Source organism: Terrapene carolina, unplaced genomic scaffold (genome assembly GCF_002925995.2).
Source record: "Terrapene carolina triunguis isolate 2854851 unplaced genomic scaffold, T_m_triunguis-2.0 Scaffold68, whole genome shotgun sequence".
Classification (NCBI taxonomy): Eukaryota; Metazoa; Chordata; order Testudines; family Emydidae; genus Terrapene; species Terrapene triunguis.
Window position 1 is genome coordinate 80,458,972 of NW_020664419.1, and position 22,077 is coordinate 80,481,048.

The 22,077-nt window shown below is 44.2% G+C and overlaps 1 protein-coding gene across 1 annotated transcript in view; it reads left to right on the forward strand.

Annotated features, from left to right (window-relative positions):
- The window catches only part of UTP20 (UTP20 small subunit processome component), an 80,498-nt gene that overhangs the window by 45,649 nt on the left and 12,772 nt on the right, over positions 1 to 22,077 (forward strand). Inside the window, exons 33-52 of the mRNA XM_026648865.2 lie at positions 1,149 to 1,292; positions 1,956 to 2,006; positions 2,106 to 2,258; positions 2,949 to 3,104; positions 4,074 to 4,214; positions 5,215 to 5,352; positions 6,446 to 6,585; positions 6,855 to 6,934; positions 7,407 to 7,717; positions 9,388 to 9,527; positions 10,127 to 10,283; positions 11,416 to 11,514; positions 11,816 to 11,983; positions 12,728 to 12,894; positions 14,586 to 14,727; positions 15,062 to 15,178; positions 17,045 to 17,215; positions 18,797 to 18,925; positions 19,532 to 19,642; positions 21,848 to 21,927. Of these exons, the coding sequence (XP_026504650.1) occupies positions 1,149 to 1,292; positions 1,956 to 2,006; positions 2,106 to 2,258; positions 2,949 to 3,104; positions 4,074 to 4,214; positions 5,215 to 5,352; positions 6,446 to 6,585; positions 6,855 to 6,934; positions 7,407 to 7,717; positions 9,388 to 9,527; positions 10,127 to 10,283; positions 11,416 to 11,514; positions 11,816 to 11,983; positions 12,728 to 12,894; positions 14,586 to 14,727; positions 15,062 to 15,178; positions 17,045 to 17,215; positions 18,797 to 18,925; positions 19,532 to 19,642; positions 21,848 to 21,927 (2,795 nt within the window). The remainder of the gene's footprint in view (positions 1 to 1,148; positions 1,293 to 1,955; positions 2,007 to 2,105; positions 2,259 to 2,948; positions 3,105 to 4,073; positions 4,215 to 5,214; positions 5,353 to 6,445; positions 6,586 to 6,854; positions 6,935 to 7,406; positions 7,718 to 9,387; positions 9,528 to 10,126; positions 10,284 to 11,415; positions 11,515 to 11,815; positions 11,984 to 12,727; positions 12,895 to 14,585; positions 14,728 to 15,061; positions 15,179 to 17,044; positions 17,216 to 18,796; positions 18,926 to 19,531; positions 19,643 to 21,847; positions 21,928 to 22,077) is intronic.

Genomic DNA, 22,077 nt, shown 5'->3' on the forward strand with positions numbered 1-22,077 from the left:
GAACCTGTGTAATAATAAAATCTATAGCATATTTCTAGAATGCAACTCTTGGTGCCATGTGCAAGACTACGATAACACCATGTTTGTCCCGGAAAGGCCTTCTGTTTAATCCCCCTTCTATTCCCCACAAAGGCTAGTCCATCATATTAAGCTGCCTTCCCCAACAGAATCCGTCTCGGTGGTTGTCTTGCAAGAGAAAACATAGCTGGGGTAGTTGTGCCCCCTCTTTTGCTAAGGGAAGATTTGCCGAAGTACTTCTGTGATTTCTAATGCTTTGACCATTCTCACCACTGAGATGTAGTTTATTTCCCAAGTAGCAGGAGCCCATGAAACACTCACAGTTCTTATTGTGACAATATTAGAGCTGCTGTGATCCATCAGTTGCAGCCACTGAAGAGCGATATAAACACACACCTGAGTAGGTCTGACATTCCTTCAGGTATCCACCAATGGTGCATAAGTACATTGTGAGAGGAGAGATAAAGGTAACATAGTATTATACACAGGGTCCCGCTTGTTTGCCAAGCCTCATTTTTCAAAGCAAAACTCCATCCCCGGTGAATGAAGTCCACAGGCCATCCAGCTGCGGGCCCAAGTCATTAAATCAAGCTATGGATGCCTTTCTAAAGGGTGTGCCGGAGTTCAGTTAGAAATTATGGGCTTGATGTAGGAATTACTTGGTGAAATTCTATAGCCTGTGTTATACAGGAGGTCAGACTAGATTATCATAATAGTCCCTCTGGCCTGAAAATCTACAAATCTATAAGGAAATGTATAAAGTTTCGTTAGGAAGACAATATAACTACATGCTGCTGTTTGACTAGCAGATTAACAAAGACTTCATTGCTAGGCTCTGCCAGTCCTACTTGCCTTTCATTCGAGAAAGGATCCAAAAGAAATCACCATAGGCATGATTAGTTTTACCTGCTCACACTGTGTGATTAATAGCTAATTAAAACACAGTTATTTCTCCAAGTGTTTATAGGAAATCTGTAATGAGGGAATTGATTTTATGCTTCCAGTCACTAATTCTCATTTAATATTTGTAATGTGCATAAATCAAAAGCTTAAGATCACACTATGGCATGAGACACTTTTCAAGGAAACTAAGTGATCTAACAACTTAGACAACTGTCTCTTTCTTTCAGGATACAGAGATTGACATCCTGGTGACAGTGCAGAACTTGCTGAGGCATTGCTTAAACCCCACAAGCTTCCTTAAGCCTCTGGCAAAACTGTTTTCGGTTATCCAGAACAAATTATCTCGACAGACACTCTGTGTGGTTTTTCAGGTATTACATTTTTAAGTGCCTTTCTGTAATTTTCTTATCCTTCTAGTTCTGACAGATAAGGAACAATCATAAGCAAATTCATCTGCATTGTTCCATATAGACTTATAGATCTTTAAACCTACATCAAGTTATTTAGTATAATAAAAATAATTGTGCCTGACAGCTGTTTTGGCCTGCTGCATTCCAATTGATGTGCGAATCTATTTAGATCTATTGCATTTTAAACCAATCAAAGAGCACCTTATCTATAACTAATCCTCTACATGTATGAGCAAAGCTGGATTTTGACTGCTGAAGTAGATATTATTTTTACTCCCCCACCCCAGCTTGATAGGAATCACCCAAGCTGTTGTCCCTGGAATGGCACACATTACATTTGTTTTCAGCGGGAAATCTGTGAAAGATACAGCATAGATCCAGAAATTAGAAATGTGCACCTTTGAAATCCGAGGAGGAGAGGCACTGGTGTTAAAATGACAAAATGTCAGTTACTCTCCTTCACACTCTCCTGTAATTTTTTAACCTACTTTCTAAAGGGGCCAAAATTAAGAGCCTGATTCTGCTCCAAATTGTAGCAGGAAGAGACTCTAAGGTTCTAATATTTATTTGCTGCATATGATTTAACTAATTTTGGTTTTAACTTTGCTTTTTTTTTTTTCTTAGACTTTATCTGATCTGGAAGGTGAATTGAAGTACATTACTGAGGTAGTTAAGGTATGTACATTTTTTCGTTTACCTTTTTATTCAATGTTTGTGTTGAATCGTTTTTTAAAAATTCTTTTAAATTGATGATTTATTGTTTGTCTGTGTTAGTTGAATGCCTTTGATCAACGACATCTCGATGATATCAATTTTGATGTTCGCTTGTCAGCGTTCCAAGCAATCACTTCTCAGATCAAAGCAATGCAAAGAGTGGACGTCAACTTTCTTATTCCAGTTATGCATAACTGTTTCTACACCATACAGGTTAGTGGAAAGTTTCTCCTCTTGTGTTAGCATAGGGTTTGTGTAATTAATGTTACTTTCCAGTTCTTTTGCTAGTTTTTGATGCCAAGAAATAGCATCTGTAAAATGGTTTCCTTTTCACAAAAGCCAAGATTTGACTCTTCCCTAGCAATGTCCATGCTGCGTTTTCTATGAACGTTCTGACAGGCAAGCACAGTGCAGCAAGAGGAATACGAAGAGCCTAACACTGGCCCAAGGTGCCTCTTCAGCACAGAGCCAAGGACCTCTGTGATGAGTCTGGGCTGCACAGCCACAGAGGCACACTGGGAATCTTGAAAAGCTGCTTTTCCCTCACTGGCAGCTACATGGGTCCCATTCTAACACTCAATGAAGTCCAATGAGAGTCTTTCCATTGAATTCAACGGGCCATTGGATCTGGTCCATAGCTTCTCCTGGGAAGGGGATAGAAAGTTTTGTATAACTTCTGGATCCATGGTGTTATAATATTTCAAATGGTACCACCCAGTCTAGACTTGTGGAGAGTAGATGTTCTCTCTGTTACAGCTCTGTGAAACAGGTGTGTTGGGGTGGAGGAGGGGGAGAATGGTAATCAAGTTTTGAAGCTGTAGCTCATGGTGCAATATGGAGATTTAGTCATTCATTGTGGTGTTGTTTCTAGACTTATGTGATATGATCTTTTTACCATCTCAGTTAGGGGACATGTCTTTAAGTGACAGTGCCAGCCTGTGCTTGACCAGTATTATCCATCGAATAGCAGAAATCAGCCACACAGAAGATGAATACAAAGAAATAATCCAGCACACTCTCCTGCTGTCTTTGAGAAAAGGACTGAAGAGCAAGACTGAGGTAAGCACTTGAGGTCATAATGATTATCCCCTGGTTATGCTGATGATTAGGGCCCTACCAAATTTATGGTCCATTTTGATCAATTTCACGGCCAGAGGGTTTTAAAATTGGCCAGTTTCACATTTTCAGCTGTTTACATCTGAAATTTCAGGGTGTTGTAACCCTGGGGGTCCCAACCCAAAAGGTACGCGGAGGTGGGTCTCATCTCCCTCCCCTCCCACCCCCAGCAGCCCTGCAAGGGAATAACAAGACCTGTCCCTCTCCAGCCCAGCAGGGACTCGGAGCTTTGGAGACCGCTGGCTGGGGCTCTTGCAGCAGCAGGGGGAGATTGGACCCACCTCCACAAGCCTCCTCCAGCTACAGGAACCTCCAGGGCTGCTGCCCAGCACTGGAGCTTCCTGCAGCAGTGGGTGGAACTCGGAGGTGGATCTGATCTCCCTCCAAGAGCGGCTGTGCAAGGAAAGGACAAGTCCTGTCCCTCCCCAGCCCGGCAGGGACATGCAGCTAGGATCCCCCTGCTGGGGCGCTCCCAGCAACAAGGGAGAGATCAGATTTCACGAGGAAGGGCTTATGCCATGAAATTGATAGGGTCGTGCTGATGATATTAGAATCCATGAGACATTTGATTATCTTTACTATTGTAATGGCAATCAGGAGTGGTTTAATGCACAGAAAATTTATTCTTGGATTTAAATCTTAAAAAAATAAACAGCCCACCCTCTTTTCTGTATTTCCCCACATAGCTTAGCTTTCCTCTAGGTAGCCCTTTGGGGCAGGGATTTTCTTTGTTTAGCTTTGTGCAATGTACACAAAAATAATCTAAACTAAAACAATCTGTACTAAACAAATAATAAAAGGCATGACTGTGTCAAACATGTTTGTAAGTAGCACTGACCTGATTAGCTGTTCTACACCAGGGATTACTGCATTTCCTATCAACACTAACCTCTGGTCACTTGCTGTTTGTAGAGCATTCAACAAGACTATACTTCGTTACTTTCCTGCTTGATTCAAACTTTTCCAAAGCATCCAGAGTTTCAAGACTTGGTCCAGCTAACTGACTGTCATGATCCTGAGATGGATTTCTTTGAGAACATGAAACATATTCAGGTAAAACACAGTGTGCTCCTTTTCCATTGTAAAACATTAGCATTTGCTCAAGAGTGAAATTTTCAAAACTGATTTAGGCTCATAAGACTCTTTGAAAGTAAATGGGACTTAGATTCGCAACTACTTCCGAAAATGGGACGGGGTGCCTTATTACTTCAGTGATAAATTGTTTTTATCTCAACGCTCTTTTATAAATCTAAGTAAAGTTTGAATTTACATAAAATTGTTCATACTTTAGTTACAGTATCTTGTATTGTCTGTATTTATATTCTCCATCGTTTAGCTGAAAGGAGTGATCTGTTCAGTATTCATTAGTAAAATGTCATAGATTCTAATGTTCTTATTTCTTAGCAGCCCCATGTAGCTCAATCTTGCTTTGTCCCTTCTTAACCGTATGAATAAAACTAGCAAAGATTTGTTGTACAAACACTATCCATGTATGTTTGTATTGAATAAATTGATTAATAGTCTTTGAAAATATTTTAGCATGCATGTAGGGCCTGACCTGAATGGGCATTGGATCAGGTCTTGAATTTCTTAATCTCTGCTGCATCTCTTCTTCCTTTTTACATACACCCATCTGAATGTTTCAATTTCCCCTTTTTGCTTAGAGTAAATATGTGACATACAGCATTCCTTTTCAGAGAGAGCATTTCTTACATCCCTGGCTACATGCTGCCTATGTTTTCTAAATTTCCTTTCTCACTTATTTCTCATCCACTTTTCCCCCATTATAATCAATTACCTTCTCCTGTCTGATGCCTTGAGGATGCCGTAAGCCACTGTTTGTGATTTATTTACTGAATCGTGACATTTATAAAGGAGCAAAGCTAGAGAAGGTTCAGAGATGGAGGGGGGGAAAGGTGACCCTTCGATAGAAATGACACGTATTTATTTCATTGTGTTTAAGCTTTGGGCACTCTTACAATTGCTACATCAAAAATTATTAAACGCAAATGTTCTGTGGTTAAATGTTCATGAATTTGCCAATCTCTCCCAGATCCACAGAAGAGCTCGAGCCTTAAAGAAATTGGCGAAGCAGCTGACTGAAGACAAAATCGTACTGTCCTCCAAATCTCTGCAGAACTACATCATGCCTTATGCAACTACTACTATTTTTGATGAGAAAATGCTTAAAGTAGGTTTTTAACATAAAGCTAATTTAATACTAATGTATCCATCTTTGTCACAGTGTTCGACCTGCAGTGCTTGTCACCTTAAAAGGGTGACAGATGTGGAGTATTTTGCTTTTTAGATGACAGTACTGTGCTTCTTTCCATTGGTGAAGGAGGATTAAGAAGGCACAGATGTAGCTAGGATCCAGTCCTGTCAGATGCGAAGCACTTCCTGTGTCTGAGAGAATTTGGTCCCTTTATTACTTTCCATGCTGCTAATTTTCCATCATACAGATGATTCATTTATGAAGTGGGTTGGGTGGAAATTTTTCCCTCTGTCTCCAAAATTCCCAGAAGCTCCATTGCAGAGAGTTTGTCAGATTAGTTTCTCAAGGAGGCAGTATGCACCTGGTATGGAGTGTGTACAGAGAGAGATGGGTATGACATCAATAAAAAACTCAGATCCTCCAAAGTCAGCACCAGTTTTGTAATTGAAATAGACAACTTGAAGCATGATGACATCTAGTCTGTCATTCTTGTTTAAAAGATTATTTCTTGTACAAAATATATGAAACAAAACTACTTTTAGGGCCAGGGTTACATAGTCTCACAACACTATGTCTGGTTAGTATTTAGAAAGCCAGAGGTGGGTTTTTTGCTTGCTTGTTTGTTTTTTTGTATTAAGAGCTGTTCTGTACTGCCTGACAGATTTCAATGTTTTAGAGATAAACAGGAAAGGATCCAGCAGGGAATCACAACAAGTAAATAGGATCTGTTCAATTTTTGTAATGTGAGAAATCCTTTTAGGCCTGGACGCTGAAAATGCTTACATGTGTTTATCTTTACACAAGTGGTCCCATTGACTTTGATGGGTTTATCATGTGAGCAAAGTTTAATATGTGGATAAGTATTTGCAGGATTGGCACCTTAGAAATCGATTTCTTAGTCCATTCTGTGACTATCTGATTCATTTTCAGGGACCTGGGAAAATCTGAAAGAGTTAAAAAGAAATCCCCCATATACTGACTTTGTTTATTTTAGTCCTGTGTTTCATTGTTTTATATCTTTGTTTAAAATATATTAATAGTGATGATTTTTTTGTTTGTGTTTCGGCAGCATGAAAATATGATAACTGCTTCAGTTGAAGTTGTAGGTGCTGTTTGCAGGCGTCTCTCTTGGTCAGCATATATGTACCATTTAAAACATTTCATACACGTTTTGCAAACTGGACAGATCAATCAAAAACTGGCTGTCAGGTACAGTAATGCTTGTTTTCAGTGCTCACTGTCATGCTACAAATAAAAGATTCAGCAAGTTAATGGATGGTTTTAGGATTTTAGTGTTGTCACTGTTTTGGGAGCAATTGCTCTCTGAGTTGGAGTTCTGTAATTGAAAATCAGTTGGGGAAAAAAAAAAATAATCCCAGAAAATGGTGGCTTCAAGTTTTTTTGACCAATGATCAGTCTAAACACTCTTTTCCGTATATGAAAAAAACTGACCTTTTATTCAATCTGTTGTTTGACAGCTTGTTAGTGACTCTGCTAGAAGCTTTTCATTTTGACCATGAAACCCTTGAAAAGCAACTCGAGACTCTTCAGAATGAAGGTGAGTTTTCAGATTCCTAATGATGGAACCTCACGTGCTAGTTGCTCAGTCTAGATACTTAAAGTTTTCTATCGTTTTACACCTCAGGTTAGCTCCTTCGGGCTTTTAAGATGTACTAATTGGAAGGCCTGTTTTGACTAATCAACTCTTTGTCTGTCTTCATAATTAGCACTGGTCCTGGGGCTTCCACAGACCAAAATAGCCTTGGCATAACTTAGACTGGGCTAAGGGATGCTCTAACTTTCACTGGCTGAAGCAGCAGTCTTGCAGGGATTTTTTTGCTAGCCAGAGATTGGGTAGAGTGCTGTGTGCTCCACCCTGCTCCTACTGCAGCTACAATGAAGGAACTTGTGTCTGTGGCATATTCACATTTCTGATTATCTGTTTAGTGACTTTGGGCTTTTCTGGAAGTGGTGTGGTGACATCTCACATGCTGCCTCCACGTGGTCTGTGATTTGATTTTGCCCGACAGATGCAGAGGCCATGGATGCTGAGGAAGCAGCAGAGAACGAAGCCATGGAATTGGAGCAGAGTGAGGAGGAGGAGGAGGCTGAGGGAGAGAAAAGGAAGAACCTGCTGGAGGACAGTGAGAAGCAGAGGGATCCTGCACTGATTCAGCATGAACAGGCAGGCACCGGAGAATCTGAGGAGACCCAGAAAGCCACAAAATCCATTTCTTCCCTTCCCAGAAATAAGGAGGAACTGGAGTGTCTGATTGAACACATTCAAGGAACAGTAACTGGCAGCATCTTGCCCAAATTACACAGGTGTCTTGCCGCAAAGGTGCGTGTTCAGCACTGAAAAGATGGTTTGTAAATGTACGTGGCTGTAAGTGACTCTTGTGCTGGTGCTAAGAGCCAGGCTTAAGGGTTCTATCCAGAGAACAGGTACAACATGTGCAGGAGAATTGCAAATTGCCTAGACTCATGATTTCAACCCTGACCTGGAGAGAGGCCACCTCGAAGCATGAGAGGGAGCTCACTCTCCTTTGCATGTCATTGGGATTGCTGACAAGCCCTCCAATTCACCTCAGTTGTGCAATCACCTGCCTGCTATGGGTGGGTTTGGAACCACTTATTTCATGCAGGCCTCTCAATGGCCCTCGGCTGATTATAAACACCCAGTTTAGTTTCAGTGTTACAGATGCAGAAAAAAGATGGTCCAGTGTTTAGGGTGCTTGCCAGAGACCTGGGTTCAGTTCCCTGCTCCGTCAGACTTCTAGTATGGCCTTGGGAAAGTCACTTAGTTTCTCCGTGCCTCAGGTCTGTAAAATGGGGATTCCCTGCCTCATGGGGGAGTTTGGAGGATCAGTATATTTCATACTGTGAGGTGCTTGGTAAAGGGCACTATATAGGAACCTAAGACAGATGGGTTTAGCTCAGTGGTTCTCAACGCGCAGCCCATGGGCTGCATGCGACCCAATTAGCACACAGCTGCGGCCCTGCTGTGTGCTAAAGGCCACAGGGCCCACGAGGCTGGGGTCCGGGCTGCCCCGCTCGCACGGCGGGGTCCGGAGTCGCCAGGGTTGTCCTGCCCTTCCCTGTCCCGCATGGTGGGATCTGGGGCCGCCAGGGCTGCCCTGCCCCGCGTGGCGGGGTCTGGTGCTGCTGCGTGCAGTGGTGGCCGGGGCTGCCCTGCCCTTCCCTGACCCGCGCATCTGAGTCCGGGGCTGCCCTGCCTTGCAGCACGGTGGGGTCCGGGGCTGCCCTGCCACCCAGCCCTGCAGCGGGGTCTGCTCCTGGCCCCACTCTGTGGAGGGGTCTCTTCTCTGGGCAGACGCTGGGCATAGGCGGCATGTGGTGGGAGGGGAGGGGGGTGCTTCTCAACCCGTGGCCCAGATAATACATTGTGGGCCGCATATGTGGCCCACAATGATAAGTAGGTTGAGAACCATTGGTTTAGCTAAGCACTACGTTCTATTGAAAAAACAGTTGTGATGTTTAACACTGAAGTATACAGTTGAAGTTCTCTAGTGTGTACTTGTACAGCACTTGCTCTCCATATCATGCATATTCTCCCTATTTCCCTTTTGTCTCGCTCTGCTGCATTTGGGAAATGGGGTGAGCCCAGGAGCTAGGGATTCTTCTCAGCGGGAACACAGGGAAAGGCGCGCAAGTTCATTCAAATGCACTGAATCAGTTTGTGAGGGAAACTCCACTCTAAGCAGTGTGTCACTGTAACAGAGTCCCCTGATAAACAGCTTCCACAGGACACAGTCTATGAAGTGCTCTGGGGTCCTTCAGGATGGATAAGGTGTTAGGCTCATATACAATAATGTTTGTTAACAGGTAGTTACTGGACTGTCCAGTTTACTAAAGACTTTAAAATACAGACTGCTGGCTGAGCATGTCAGCCTGCTCTTCATGGGGTTGAGAACTGGGTATTTGAAAAAGTTGTTCATTCGCGTCACCAGTGTAGTGTTAAAAGGGATTTGTGTCTGCCCCATGTTCCAGGTGAAAAGAGATGAGGAACACAAGCTTGTGAAATCCAAGGCTGTGAACGATGAAGAGGTGGTTCGGGTGCCGTTGGCGTTTGCCATGGTCAAGGTGATGCAGTCTCTCCCACAAGAGGTCATGGAAGCTAACCTGCCAAGGTACGGGGGCAAAGTCGCTCCTCAAATATCGGTTATTGCACTAAAAAGATTAAGGGCCAGATTTTTAAAAGCCTGCAGTTTTGCATCTGGCTAAAGCCAGGTTGGAGGAAAAAAGGGCCCTTAAAACACCTTGCAATTTTTTTTAGAAACATATGTTTTTGCAATGTCTTTGGCTTTAATGTTGATGCCCTTTTGCCCTTGACTTTTTCCTTATATAGGGCCCAGTTACATGTGAAAAGTGCTTGATAAATTCTTAAGTAGTAATCAGAACTACGGGGTGAAGCGCCTAGAGGTTAAGAGGTGACAGAGCTGGGGTTAGAATCCGGACTCTCAGTCCTGTAATTTAACCACCTTTCCTCTCTGTACAATAGCACCATTTGAGGATGATACATTTGTGTATGATAAACACATGGTCTTAAGGCCATATATGAAAACAAGAGGGCCTCAGTGCCTGGTTTTGAGGGTAGCTCAACTATTCCCTATGTAAAGCTATCAGAGAAAATCCATGAAATTGCCCTGGAAAGCAGCCAGGGCATTACTGTAGTGTTTGGTTCTGTGCTGGTTTGTGGCTGTGTTGAGCTGTTGATCTCTGGTTCCAGCATTCTTCTCAAAGTCTGCTCGCTTCTGAGGAACCGGGCGCAGGAAATCCGGGACATCGCACGGAACACCCTGACCAAAATAATGGAGGCTTTGGGAGCACGGTACCTGCAGTATGTCTTAAGAGAGATGCAGTCGACTCTCGTCCATGGCTACCAGGTAATCCCATGATTCTTCCTCTCGTTCTCTATAGCTTTTTATAATTAAGAACATAAGAATGGCCATAGTGGGTCAGACCAAAGGTCCATCTAGACCAGTATCCTGTCTTCTGACAGTGGCCAATGCCAGGTGCCCCAGAGGGAATGAACAGAACAGGTAATCATCAAGTGATCCATCCCCTGTTGCCCATTCCCAGCTTCTGGCAAACAGAGGCTGGGGACACTGCAGAGCATGGTTTTGCTGGGAATAGACTTCAATGGGAAATTAGAACCAGGATTTACTTTGCTTTGTGCTGTGGAAAAATAACTTGGCATTAATTTGTAGTACAGTAGTGGCTGCGGGCCCCAACTGAGAATCAGTTCTCATTGTGCTAGGCACTATGCAGACATAAAGGCAGTCCTGGAAGATAGACAAGATAGGGAAAGGAAGTGATATTGTCCCCAATTTACAGAAGGGTTAAGGGTGAAATCCTGACCCAACTGAAGTTTTCCCCCTGACTTCAGTAGGGCCAGGATTTCACCCTCAATTACTTGCCCAAGGTGTCACAGTGAGTGTATGACAGAGCTGGGAATAGAAACCCAATCTCTTGAGTCCCAGTCCAGTTCCTTAACCACAAGGTCATTGTGCCTCTCACTGTAACCTATGATAAGAATGGCTTTTCAGATGAGCTGTCCTAGTGGAGAGATGCTCGCTTTCTGCTACTGGACTCTGGCAGATGAAAAGTGCTGGTCTTAGATGTGAGAAGAGAACAATCTCTAAGAGCTCTATCTGTGTGTATCACCGTCTGCCCAGAACAGTGCTGGTATGGTTCTGGACATGCTGGTGTACCATTCCAGCTGTCTGAAATGAGCTGCTGGCCAAACAGGCATCTTGGGATATGCTGAAATGGGTAAAAAATACAAATTTTGAAAAAAGTGACTCATTTTGAATTGAGTTTTGGGAACGCGGGTAAATCCTTTCCAGCCGTGGGTTTTTGGACAGTTCTCAGTAGTTTTCCTGTTGAGAGTATTTGAGTATATTGTTTGAGAAATGTGAGAGCTCTGCTGTGGGAATCCTCAAGTCTCATTATTTCCAAAACAACAAAAATCCCAGATTGGGAATGGTAAATGTAATGCTGATTGTTTGTCTCTAGGTCCACGTGCTGACGTTCACCGTGCACCTGTTACTGAAAGGCCTGACCAGCAGGCTTAGCCCTGGCGATTTGGACACCTGCTTAGACATTATGATTGAGGTAGGAGTTAATTGCAATGGAAGTCAAGACACTTGTCAAATGCCAAGGGAACGTGCTTGGATAAAGAGACGTGTTGCAAGAGATGACGCTGGCAACCCCAGCCTTCTGAAAGGGGGATCTTTGACTTCAATATACGTTGATTGTATACTACAAAAATCCAGTTCTTAGCACAAGTAACTGGCTGTGTGTGTGGTGGGGGGAGGGGGAGATAACTCTCCACGCGTAGCTTGTGCTCGTCTACTGCAGAATCTACTAGTGATTCTGCTGTTCTCATTCATTTCTCTCCACTGCATTTCAAAAGATTTTCAATCAGGAGCTGTTTGGGGATGTTGCTGAGGAAAAGGAAGTGAAGGGGATAGTCTCCAAGGTCATGGAGGCTCGCAGAAGCAAGAGTTACGATTCTTACGAAATCCTTGGCAAGTACGTAGGGAAGGACCAAGTGACGAAGCTCATTCTTCCGTTGAAAGAGGTAAGCACATCCAGTCAGAGCTTTCAGTAGGAGCCCTGCCTTTAGCACTGAATGTGATCAAATGGGCCGCGTGAAAGGAAGAGCTCTGAGGGGATAAGATGGCATAGCTGCACAGGTGGGATCTGGCTGTTCGTTTTTCCCTTGCTGGAAATCCGTATTCTTGCAGAGGATAAAATAGGGATTTACTATTTATATCTATAGCAAGAGGTAACTTACCTGTTCTTCTCCCCACCCCGTGCAAAGGAAGTATCCACTCTGGATGTTTTCTGCTCCACCTCTCAGATGTGATTTGCCTCTGATTACATTATTTATACCAGAGCTCATAAAGGCCCCGATCCTGCAAGCTATTCTGCCTGGGTGGAAGCCTGTGTGTGCATGGAACCCTGCTGAAGTCAGGGACTCCAGACATGGGGAAATACCCACCCATGCAGCACTCTAGTGACTTGAGTGGGGCTCTCCACATGAGTGGGCCTCTGCCCATGTAGAACACTGTCAGGAATGGAGTCCCATACGCTCATAAGCTCTGGGGCCCCACTGTACTTTTAGACCCTTCATTTGCCGATTAATGTGGAGGTGGGTGGGGAGAATGTGAAGGGACTTCTCTGTCCTGGTGAGGCGGGTGGGCAGCAGGATTCTGCTTGTGCTGGAGGCAATTTGGATTGGCCATTCTTGTAACTTCCTCCTGCTGCCCACAGAGAGCTGCCCTGCTGTGTTACAGCTTAACGTGACTCTTGTGCTGTCTAGGTTTTAGAGAGCACCATGAGCCTGAAAATATCCCGCAAGGTGCACGAAACATTACGTCGCATCATGTCAGGGTTGATCCTAAATCCGGAAATGAGCGCGGAATCCATTCTCGTGCTCAGCCACGGCCTGATCAGTGAAAATCTGCCCCTGCTAACGGAAAAAGCCAAGTAAGTTACAGAGAATGACTCAGTCCATCTGCTATTGATTGGTCTTTGCTGTCTGAGAGTCCTGGTTTCTTGAGATTTTGCTCTTGGAGTGATTCTGTGAAATCTGAGAAGTGAACTGTTAGACTGGAGGAGGGAGGTCTCCTATGTTTAAGAGAGATGAATTCAGACTGGAACAAGTGCAGAGAAGGGCTGCTAGGATGATCCGAGGAATGGAAAAACCTACCTTAGGAGAGGAGACTCAAAGTGCTTGGCTTGTTTTGCCTAACCAAACGAAGGCTGAAGGGAGATATGATTGCTGTCTATAAATACATCAGAGGGATAAATACCAGGGAGGGAGAGGAGTTATTTAAGATAAGCGCCAGTGTGGACACAAGAACAAATGGCTATAAACTGGCCGTCAACAAGTTTAGGCTTGAAATTAGACAAAGATTTCTAACCACCAGAGCAGTAAAGTTCTAGAACAGCCTTCCATGGGGAGCAGAGGTGGGCAAAAAACCTAGCTGGCTTCAAGACTGAGCTTGATACGTTTTTTTTATGGAGTGTATGGATGATGAGACTGCCTACAATGGCTTGTAGCCGATCTGTGACTGGCATCCGCAAATCTCCAATGGCCAGTGATAGGACACTAAATGGGGAGGGCTCTGAGTTACTACAGAGAATTCTTTCCTAGGTATCTGCCTGGCGAGTCTTGCCCACACGCTCAGGGTCTAACTGATCACCTTATTTGGGGTTGGGAAGGAATTTTCTCCCAAGTCAGATTGGCAGAGACCCTGGGGGTTTTCGCCTTCCTCTGCAGCATGGGGCAGGCTCACTTGCAGGTTTAAACTAGTGTAAATGGTGGATTCTCTGTAACTTGAAGTCTTTAAACCATGATTTGTAGACTTCAGTAACTCAGCCAGAGGTGAGGGGTCTACTTACGGGAGTGGGTGAGGTTCTGTGGCCTGCAACTTGCAGGAGGTCAGACTAAATGATCACGATGGTTCCTTCTGGCCTTAAAGTCTGAGTTTCCCCAAACACATTAGGGTTTCTCCCTCATGCTCCTCACAGCCTTAAATTTACACTTCATCCCTGGTTTGGACAGATTATATTGAGCCTCTGAAAGCAGGGCTGCCAAAGTCTGAAGATGCCAGGGTTAGGAGATGGTAGATTCCCTCAGGAGTCTGTACTTGTATCCCGTGGGCTGCTCTCCTGTTGGAACAGTGTTTGATTTTGGTGGCTTCCCTGATTACGTTTTTGTTCCAGGTGTTTGTTTTCTCATTTTAGCTAGACTTTTCTCCAATACAGGGAAGGGCCGTTTATAAATGAGATGAAATCTGCGGTTATTTTGGATCAGGTTTGGAAATTGAAATGCCTTTCCATTTGGACAGAAATTTCTTTTGAAAAGAAATTTTAAATTTGCATTGCGCTAACTGTTGGATTTTGCCTGCTTAGGAGGATGTTTACCAATGATAAACTTAAACGTGAGAAAACAGTAGAAATGTTACATGAAGCAAAACACACTTGTTTGTCCTCATAGAAGTAAAAATGCTCTTCAGTTTGTTCCATTGACTCTTTCACTGCCAGGACCTGAATGTGCTCCGTGCAGTGTCTGTTGTCAGCAGTAGAGGCAGTGAAATTCTCTCCACTGCCAGCAGTGAGTCTCCAATGACATCAAAGTCTAAATGTACCTTTCGCCTCATGATAATTTGCAGAACAAAAGCCCCGGCTCCTCCAGATCCTCGTCTGCAGCCAGAAAGCTGCCTGTTACTCCCGCCAGTCCCAGCGCGAGGCGGGCAGAAAGCACCTGTTAGCAGCAAGACTAACATGCATATCTTGGTTGACTCGGGACTTAGGGTAAGAGTCTCCCCAGATGTGAAACAAGTGCTGTGGGGTCAATTGTTCTGCTTTCCTTTAAAAAAAAAAAAAAAAATGAAATATTCCCTCTGTTCCTGTCGGGTATTAATGACAATCCCTGATCCTGGGGGTCTGGCTGCCCATAGTAACTTCAGTGCGGGGCTTCTAGGGTGCTGCTAAGAGCACTTCATTTGTTAAAGACTTAACGTGCTGTTGCATGGTTTCTACTGTGTCTTGAAATTGTGTTTGGGGATTTTTTTACCCCTTTGAGTTACATGATAATGTCCTCATCCTCTCTTTGTGACTAATGAAAAATGTGTTTTCAACACTGTAGCTACTGCACATGAGCCTGAAGAGATCCAAAATAAATTCCTCAGATGAGCATGTTTTAGAAATGTTGGATCCTTTTGTTCAGCTGCTTATAGACTGTCTGCAATCCACGGATGTTAAGGTAGGGGGTCTAAGCTCAATATACCACTTGCCTCTTCTACCCAGCTCCATTGCAGAATACAGGCTAACCATGGATTCCAAAGACTTCCCTACATTGTCCTTGAACTATAGAGCATAGTTTTCAAACCTGATTTCTTAGCTGTTAAGGTAAATAGTTGGGGGTATGATACCTTGGGAGGTTTGTAATCCAGGGGATATTGAATGTTTTGCCTCTGAATTGCTGGTTGAAACATGGCCAAAGTCAGCAGTGAGAGGTTCTTACCATGCAGGTGCTGCTAGACATCTGCGAAATACATGGCTGCTCTTGATCTGATTCTAGCAATTGTCACTGTCCCCATCATAACTAGCCTTCTTGTTGGGAATCTCAGCAGAGTCCAAGGATCGAATGGGCCTAGAAACAGAACCTGCCCAGTTGCTCCTAGAGGAGAGGTCCCTCCAGGTCCGAGTTGAAGGGCAGTGTAGGGAGCTGACATGGTCTCTGCACACCTCGTGCTGTGGCTGTTCTGCAGATCGGGCCGTCCGCATCTAGTGGTATTACTGTGACACCTTTGCGACTGTAGTTCACTTACAATAATAATTAAAAGGGAAACTCTAAATTTTTCTTCCCCTGTAGAGAAAAGGTAACAAGATCCCTCTGTGAAACTTTTCCTTTCGTTTCCTTTTCTTCCCCCTCCCCTTCTTTGTTCCTGTTCAGATTGTAGAAACTACCTAGGAGCAGAACCTGCTCTTGATGCTGCTGCAGTGGCGCTCTTCTGCCTGTGGGACAGCCGCACTCAGTACTGGCTTACCCGGCCCTGGGAGGGAGCCTCCCGAAGTTTTCTTGTGCTGCCTTGGGCCCACCCTATTTGGCTAAACTTGGGTTCTTTGGGCTTTCCCTAACTCCTTAGCTTGATTTCTCCCCTCTCACTACCAGCCACCCTGTTCCCTTTGCAGTGCATAGGTATAAAATCCTGGATTCCCAGTGCCAAGGGATCAACCTGCATCCCTTTCCTTCACCCGAATGCACTGCTGACTGAGTAATGTAGTCTGACAAAAACCTTACGCGGTGCTTCATAACTGGCTTAATCTCGCTAAGTGCTGGGCATGCCTATCTCACTAAATCCATGGGATTTGAGGGCACTCAGCACCTCTCACAGGATCAGGACCAATAGGACATTTAAAGCTTCAGAAGCAGAATGGTCTCGGAGCAAAGTACCAACGTTTTGTGCTCGGTAGCAGGGAGGTTCTAAGCGAGATGAGAGCCATGAGGTTCTCATGTGTATGCCAACGTGCGGGGCAGACATCAGGTTAATTGTTGCCTTCTCGCCAGTCACCAGCCAGCCCAGCAGTACTGTATACAAGTGAGCAAAGTGGCCACATAAACCCCTCCCTCTGCAGACTTTGGTGTGTTCAGGAATGCAGCGTCTGACCTGGGCACTCTTTTCACCACAACAGAAGGCACCTGACACACTGGCTCTGGTGGCCTGACTAATTTGGCAACAAACACCGGGGCCAAGATTTTCATGTGACTGGTGATTTTTGGGAGACAAAAATGGGAGTCCTTAACGGAGCCTGGTTTTCAGAAAATGCTAAGCACCCACCCTCTGAAAATCAGACCCTTTAGAGGTGTCTCAAGCTAGGCACCAGAAATCAGTCGCCACATCTGAAAATCTTGGCCATAGATTGGTGTGTGTGTGTATTACCTTTCCCATCAGGTTGACTGGCCATTTCTATTTCACGTAAAAGGTTTGGGAAAGCTTATCTTCCATGTTAATTCCAGCTGTAGATAGTCACCTGAGCCTGCTAGTAATTATAGACTGGGGAGGGGGTGGAAATGCTCTTTAAATCCTGTTAATCCCACATGCTGTTCTTTGGCTCCTATTCCCAGGTGATCACTGGCGCTCTGCAGTCTTTGGTGTGGATTTTAAAGTTCCCTTTGCCTTCTATTGAAAAGAATACAGAGCAACTAACCAAACAGCTTTTCCTGCTGCTGAAGGACTTTGCCAAGCCAGGAGCAGCCAAGGGCCAGAACTTCCATTTGGTGGTGAACTGTTTCAAAGTAAGCGGAGCCAAATAGAACAGTTCATAGGTGACTCATGGGGAAGGAAGGGTCGAATGTTCCCCACCCCAGCAACAGCCAGCCCAGGCAGGGGAGTGGAAGGGGTGGGGCCAGAGCTGGAAGAGATGAGATGGGGCCAGAGCCTCTTCCAGCCACACTGCCTGAGATGCTGCCCGGTGCAGCGTGGTGGCTGACTGTGACTGGGAGAGCAGCAGGTTGTCCCCTGCCCAGGCTCAGCTTTCAGGGACAGAGGCCGAGGCAGCCGGAACCTCCCCCCGGCATGCTCAGAGTCGGCTTCTGGGCACGGAGCGGGCTGCTGCTTCACCCCTCCCCAGCAAGGCCCTTGCTGCTACGCGCAGAGCATGGTAAGTGGGCTCCAGTTCGCTCAGCTGCTGTCCCGGAAGCCACGCCTGGGCGGTAGGCAGACAGCTGCTGCTGCTGCAGCCAGGCATTCTCCCAGGCAGCTGTTGGGCTGCACCAGGCAGTGTCCGGGAGTGGCTCGGTCCCGCTCTCTGCCTGGGTCTTGCTGCCAGGAAGAGCAGCCAAACGTGCCCAAGGGGGGAAGGGGAACCGGCGCAGTGGGAGGACAGAGACATCTCCTCCCTCCCCCCAGGTAACATGGGCTGGGGAGAGCGTGAGGGGCCCGGCTGGGTGGGGAGGAGACACATAGGGAAGGTCCTGTGTCCTCTTTTGGTGGTGGAATCAGGAAAGTCCAGCTATAGATCCCTCAACCCTGCAGTCTGTGCCTGCACGGAACCTCTTATGCCCGTCTGCATGATTCAGGACACTAGGGAGGGAAAGAAATTGTCTTGCTGTTGCTGTCTTCATCGAAAACCTAGTAAAAGTCACCTGAGTGAACACAGGTCTCTGTGTTAGCAAAGTGTTTTACAGAAGCATGTTTGTTGGACACTTTTGTTTCACTGACAGTTTTTTTGTTCCCATTGTCTCTCTTGATAGATGTCACTTCTCTTTGAGCAGCTGGTTTGCTTTTAAATTAAATGGGTTTTAAAAAACCAGCAGCTGAAATGAGCTTAGGAAAACAGGTAAATTAATATCAATAATAATAATAGCTTTATTTTGTGTAGTGTCCTTCTGACAGATGTATATCCAAAATGCTTTATCAAATTATGGTTACCTTATCCTGGGGATAGTTGCAGGATAAATAACGCTGAATAGAAGTGTGGAAGGATTTTTTTCTCAATGTGGTTCCCATTCCACAAACCTTTTTGTTCCCATGAATAGCCCCATTGGATTCAGGGGCCGATGTTTTGTTGAATGTGTTGGCGTATATTTGGTCTCCAACCTTGGTTACGCTTTTTGTCTCGAATTTGCCAGCTGTAAACATGCTAACGTTTGCTTTTTGTGGGAAGAAGGCTAGCTGTATGCTCCAGGGTTAAAAATTGTGTATTACAACACCAGTGCTATCCACTGAATCAGGCTTCTGACAGATTTTAGATTTTTAGGAAGAGTGTGGGTTGCTGAATGTAGCAGTTATTGATTTTATCACAGTACGGAAGTGCAAGTTGATCTGCTGGAACATGCCATTCTAGTCATGTTACAATACCTGATTTTAATTTGCAGTGCGTAACTAGACTTGTGAGGAACACAAACAGTCACATAACAGAGAAACAGCTCCAAGTGTTGCTAGGATATGCTGAAGAAGATATCTATGATTCCTCGCGTCAAGCCACTGCCTTCGGCCTTTTAAAGGTATTACTAAAGAGCATGTGTCTGGTTTACAATTTCCGAATTGTAGAAATGAAAGTGCTTATATTTTCTACCTGTTACTACAAATCAGGTGAAATATTACAGAATGTCTGTTAAAGGTGTCCTTGCTATAAAGAAGGCCATGAAGCTTTTCTGCTTGACCTTAACATTAGAAGTTCAGGTTCTTTCTAGGTTACACCAATCTACAATGACCAGAGAACTAGTGAAATGATGAGATCACAGGAGTTCTTAGAGTAAAAGTAGAGCAATCTGGAGTTTAAAACTGTTTCTTGGAGTTTTTTTGTTACCACATTTAACTTCAAAGACTAATGAACATTTTGGATAAATGATGCCTGAGTTAAAGACTTGTCAATTCCCGCCCCTTCAACTGAGCTGTGAGAGCTCACCATGAACATACTGCAGGTCCTCCAGCAAAAGCAGACATGACTTTGCAGGCCACCTCCTTTAAAAGGAGTTACTCTACCAATAAAGACATTCAAAGGCGGATGTTAAAGTAACACCAAAGTTCGTTTTGTGGTGCTGTTGTATCTGACAATGTGCAAGCAGAATGAGAATGACTCGGGTTGTACTTTTACTTGTTTTTTTAAGGCTATTTTATCCAGAAAGCTGATTGTTCCTGAAATCGATGCCGTCATGCAGAAGGTTGCCAAGTTTGCCATCACAGGCCAGAGTGAGCCAGTGCGAGTCCAGTGCAGGCAGGTTAGTAGAAGGTGGTTTCTTTCCTTAAGCTCTGTGCTCTATTTTAATAAAACCCTGTTAACAGAATCTTTTATTAACGATGATAAGCATGTTTAACAGCCCAGCTTCTAGCATTCAACCCAAAACTGGCCTCATGTCTTAGGAGTTGCCGGACTGGATCAGACCTCAAGTCCATCTAGTCCAGTATCTTGTCTCAGATAGTGGTCAGTACCAGATGCTTCAGAGGAAGATGTAAGATTCAAGTGAAGAGGATCCTATGAACATAGTTCCAAAGGTTAATTACCTTTACTGTTAAAAAAGGATGCCTTAAACTAATGCTAAGTTTATATGGGTGGTGTTGTAAAGGTCGCAGTAGGCATCAGACACATCACATTACAGAAAATAAATAAAAATATCCAAGTGGTCAGCCTGGCTGCAAATTATTTCTTAAGAAAACATTTTCATTTCTTGAGAGCCAAATAAAGTAGGGCAAACCCACATCATCCCAGGTGGCAAATTTCTTTGCTGTGTCTTCTTGATGCTCCAGTGATTTCAAAAGGGTTCATGTGCAGAGGATGGTGTTTTTTAAATTCTATTTTCAGCCCCACATTCTGGAACCATGTTCCCCTGATAATGATTGCCATCCAATTCTACCTCTTAAATACTACCCCTTCCTTTTCCAAACACAACTTGGGAACCCTTCCAGATACTGCAGAGAGCCAACCAGTTTGATCTCTGAGAGGAAGTAGGATTCACCTTGCACTTTAAGATATTTATCCCTTCCTCCCTCTGTAACTCAGGTCCTAATTCAGCAAAGCATTGAAGGATGTATGGTCTTTAAGCATGTTAGAAATAACGTCCTGGGACTGTTCTTGTGCTTCAGGTTAAGCACATAATTGGGCGTTTAGCTGAGTCAGGGCTGTAATGCTGTTCCTTATCAGATAGTAAATATCCTAAATGTGAGAGGGAGTTCAGAGAAGGGAAACAAGAATAACTGAGAGATTGGGCTTCTTTACCGTAGAAAGGAGATGAATAAGAGGGGATAAGTATATAAAATAATGAATGGCTTAGAGAAGGTAGGTTGGAAGCTTCTGCTCTCCTTATCTCATACAACTAGAAAAGGGGGGCATGCAGCAAAATTAAATGTGGGAAATTCAAAGGGAAATACTTTTCATACAACATGTAATGAGACTGTGGAACTCTCTGCCACATGAAGTCATCAAGGCTGAGAAATAAGAGATTCAAAAAGGGACTCAACGTTTATAGCAATAGCAAGACTATCTAGAGTTATAAACAGATATTGCTAACAAAAAAAGTTGTAAGAGATCTTAAACATCCTGCTCAGCACTTAAACTGATCTTGAACTATTAGAGATCAAGAGGAGACTTAATGGTGGAGGGGGCAGATTATCCTATATTTGCCTGCTGCAGGATGTCTTTACATCAAGACTGGATGAGTTTCTACAAGCTCTGCTCTAGCTGATATAGGAATTACTGTGGGAAATTCTAAGGCCTGTGTTGTGAAGGTGGTGAGACTAGATGTTCACAATGGTCCCTTCTGAGTCTGTTACTATAAATGGGGCAGATTTATAATGGAAGCAGCTGATGATTTTAGCATTAGGGACCATATTAAAATGAGCTTTAGTTTAATATTTAGAGAACTTATTTTGAGGTTTGTTGAGCCTGTCATTTTAAACAGAGACATCATAAATTCATAAGTGCTAGCTACATAGTCATTGCCAAGACTAAAGGCTTGTCTACACTGTGGGGACCATAGCAGCGTAGCTATGCCATTATAACCCCACAATGTAGACACATCCTACAGCAGTGGAAGGGGTTCCATTGCTCTAGGAACTCCACCTCCCAGAGCGACAGTACCTAGGTTGACTGAAGCATTCTTCCAGTGACTTACTGCATCTACGGGGGGGTTAGGTTGGCATAGCAACACGTTCAGAGGTATGGATTTTTCACACCACTGAGGGCCTTAGCTATGTTGACTTAAGTTTTTAAGGGGCTAAATTTGTAAGGTGCTGAGTGCCTGTAACTCCCATCCAAGTCAATGGACGTTGAGACAGCTTGGCCCTTTGCAAGATGAGGCTTTACGTACACATGAAAGGGAGGTGTGTGTCTTGTTCATAGTTTGTTGCAAAAAGCTTTGCTCTCACCATTACATTTTCACAAGCTGATCCCATTGTTTCTGGTAATTCTTCCTTCTCTATTTTTTCAGATTTACCTGAAATACATTCTCGACTATCCCCTTGGTGACAAGCTGAAACCCAATTTGGAGTTCATATTTGCTCAGCTCAAGTGAGTTTGTAATCCTTGTGTGTGTGTGTGGCTTTTCAAAAAGAGCAGTGTTCTAAATCCTTTCTCGTGCAAGTGTTCCATTGATCCCAGTGGCGCTGCTCATGAGAATAAGGGTATGCAGAGTCTGCACCACATTTTCCTAGCTGTAAA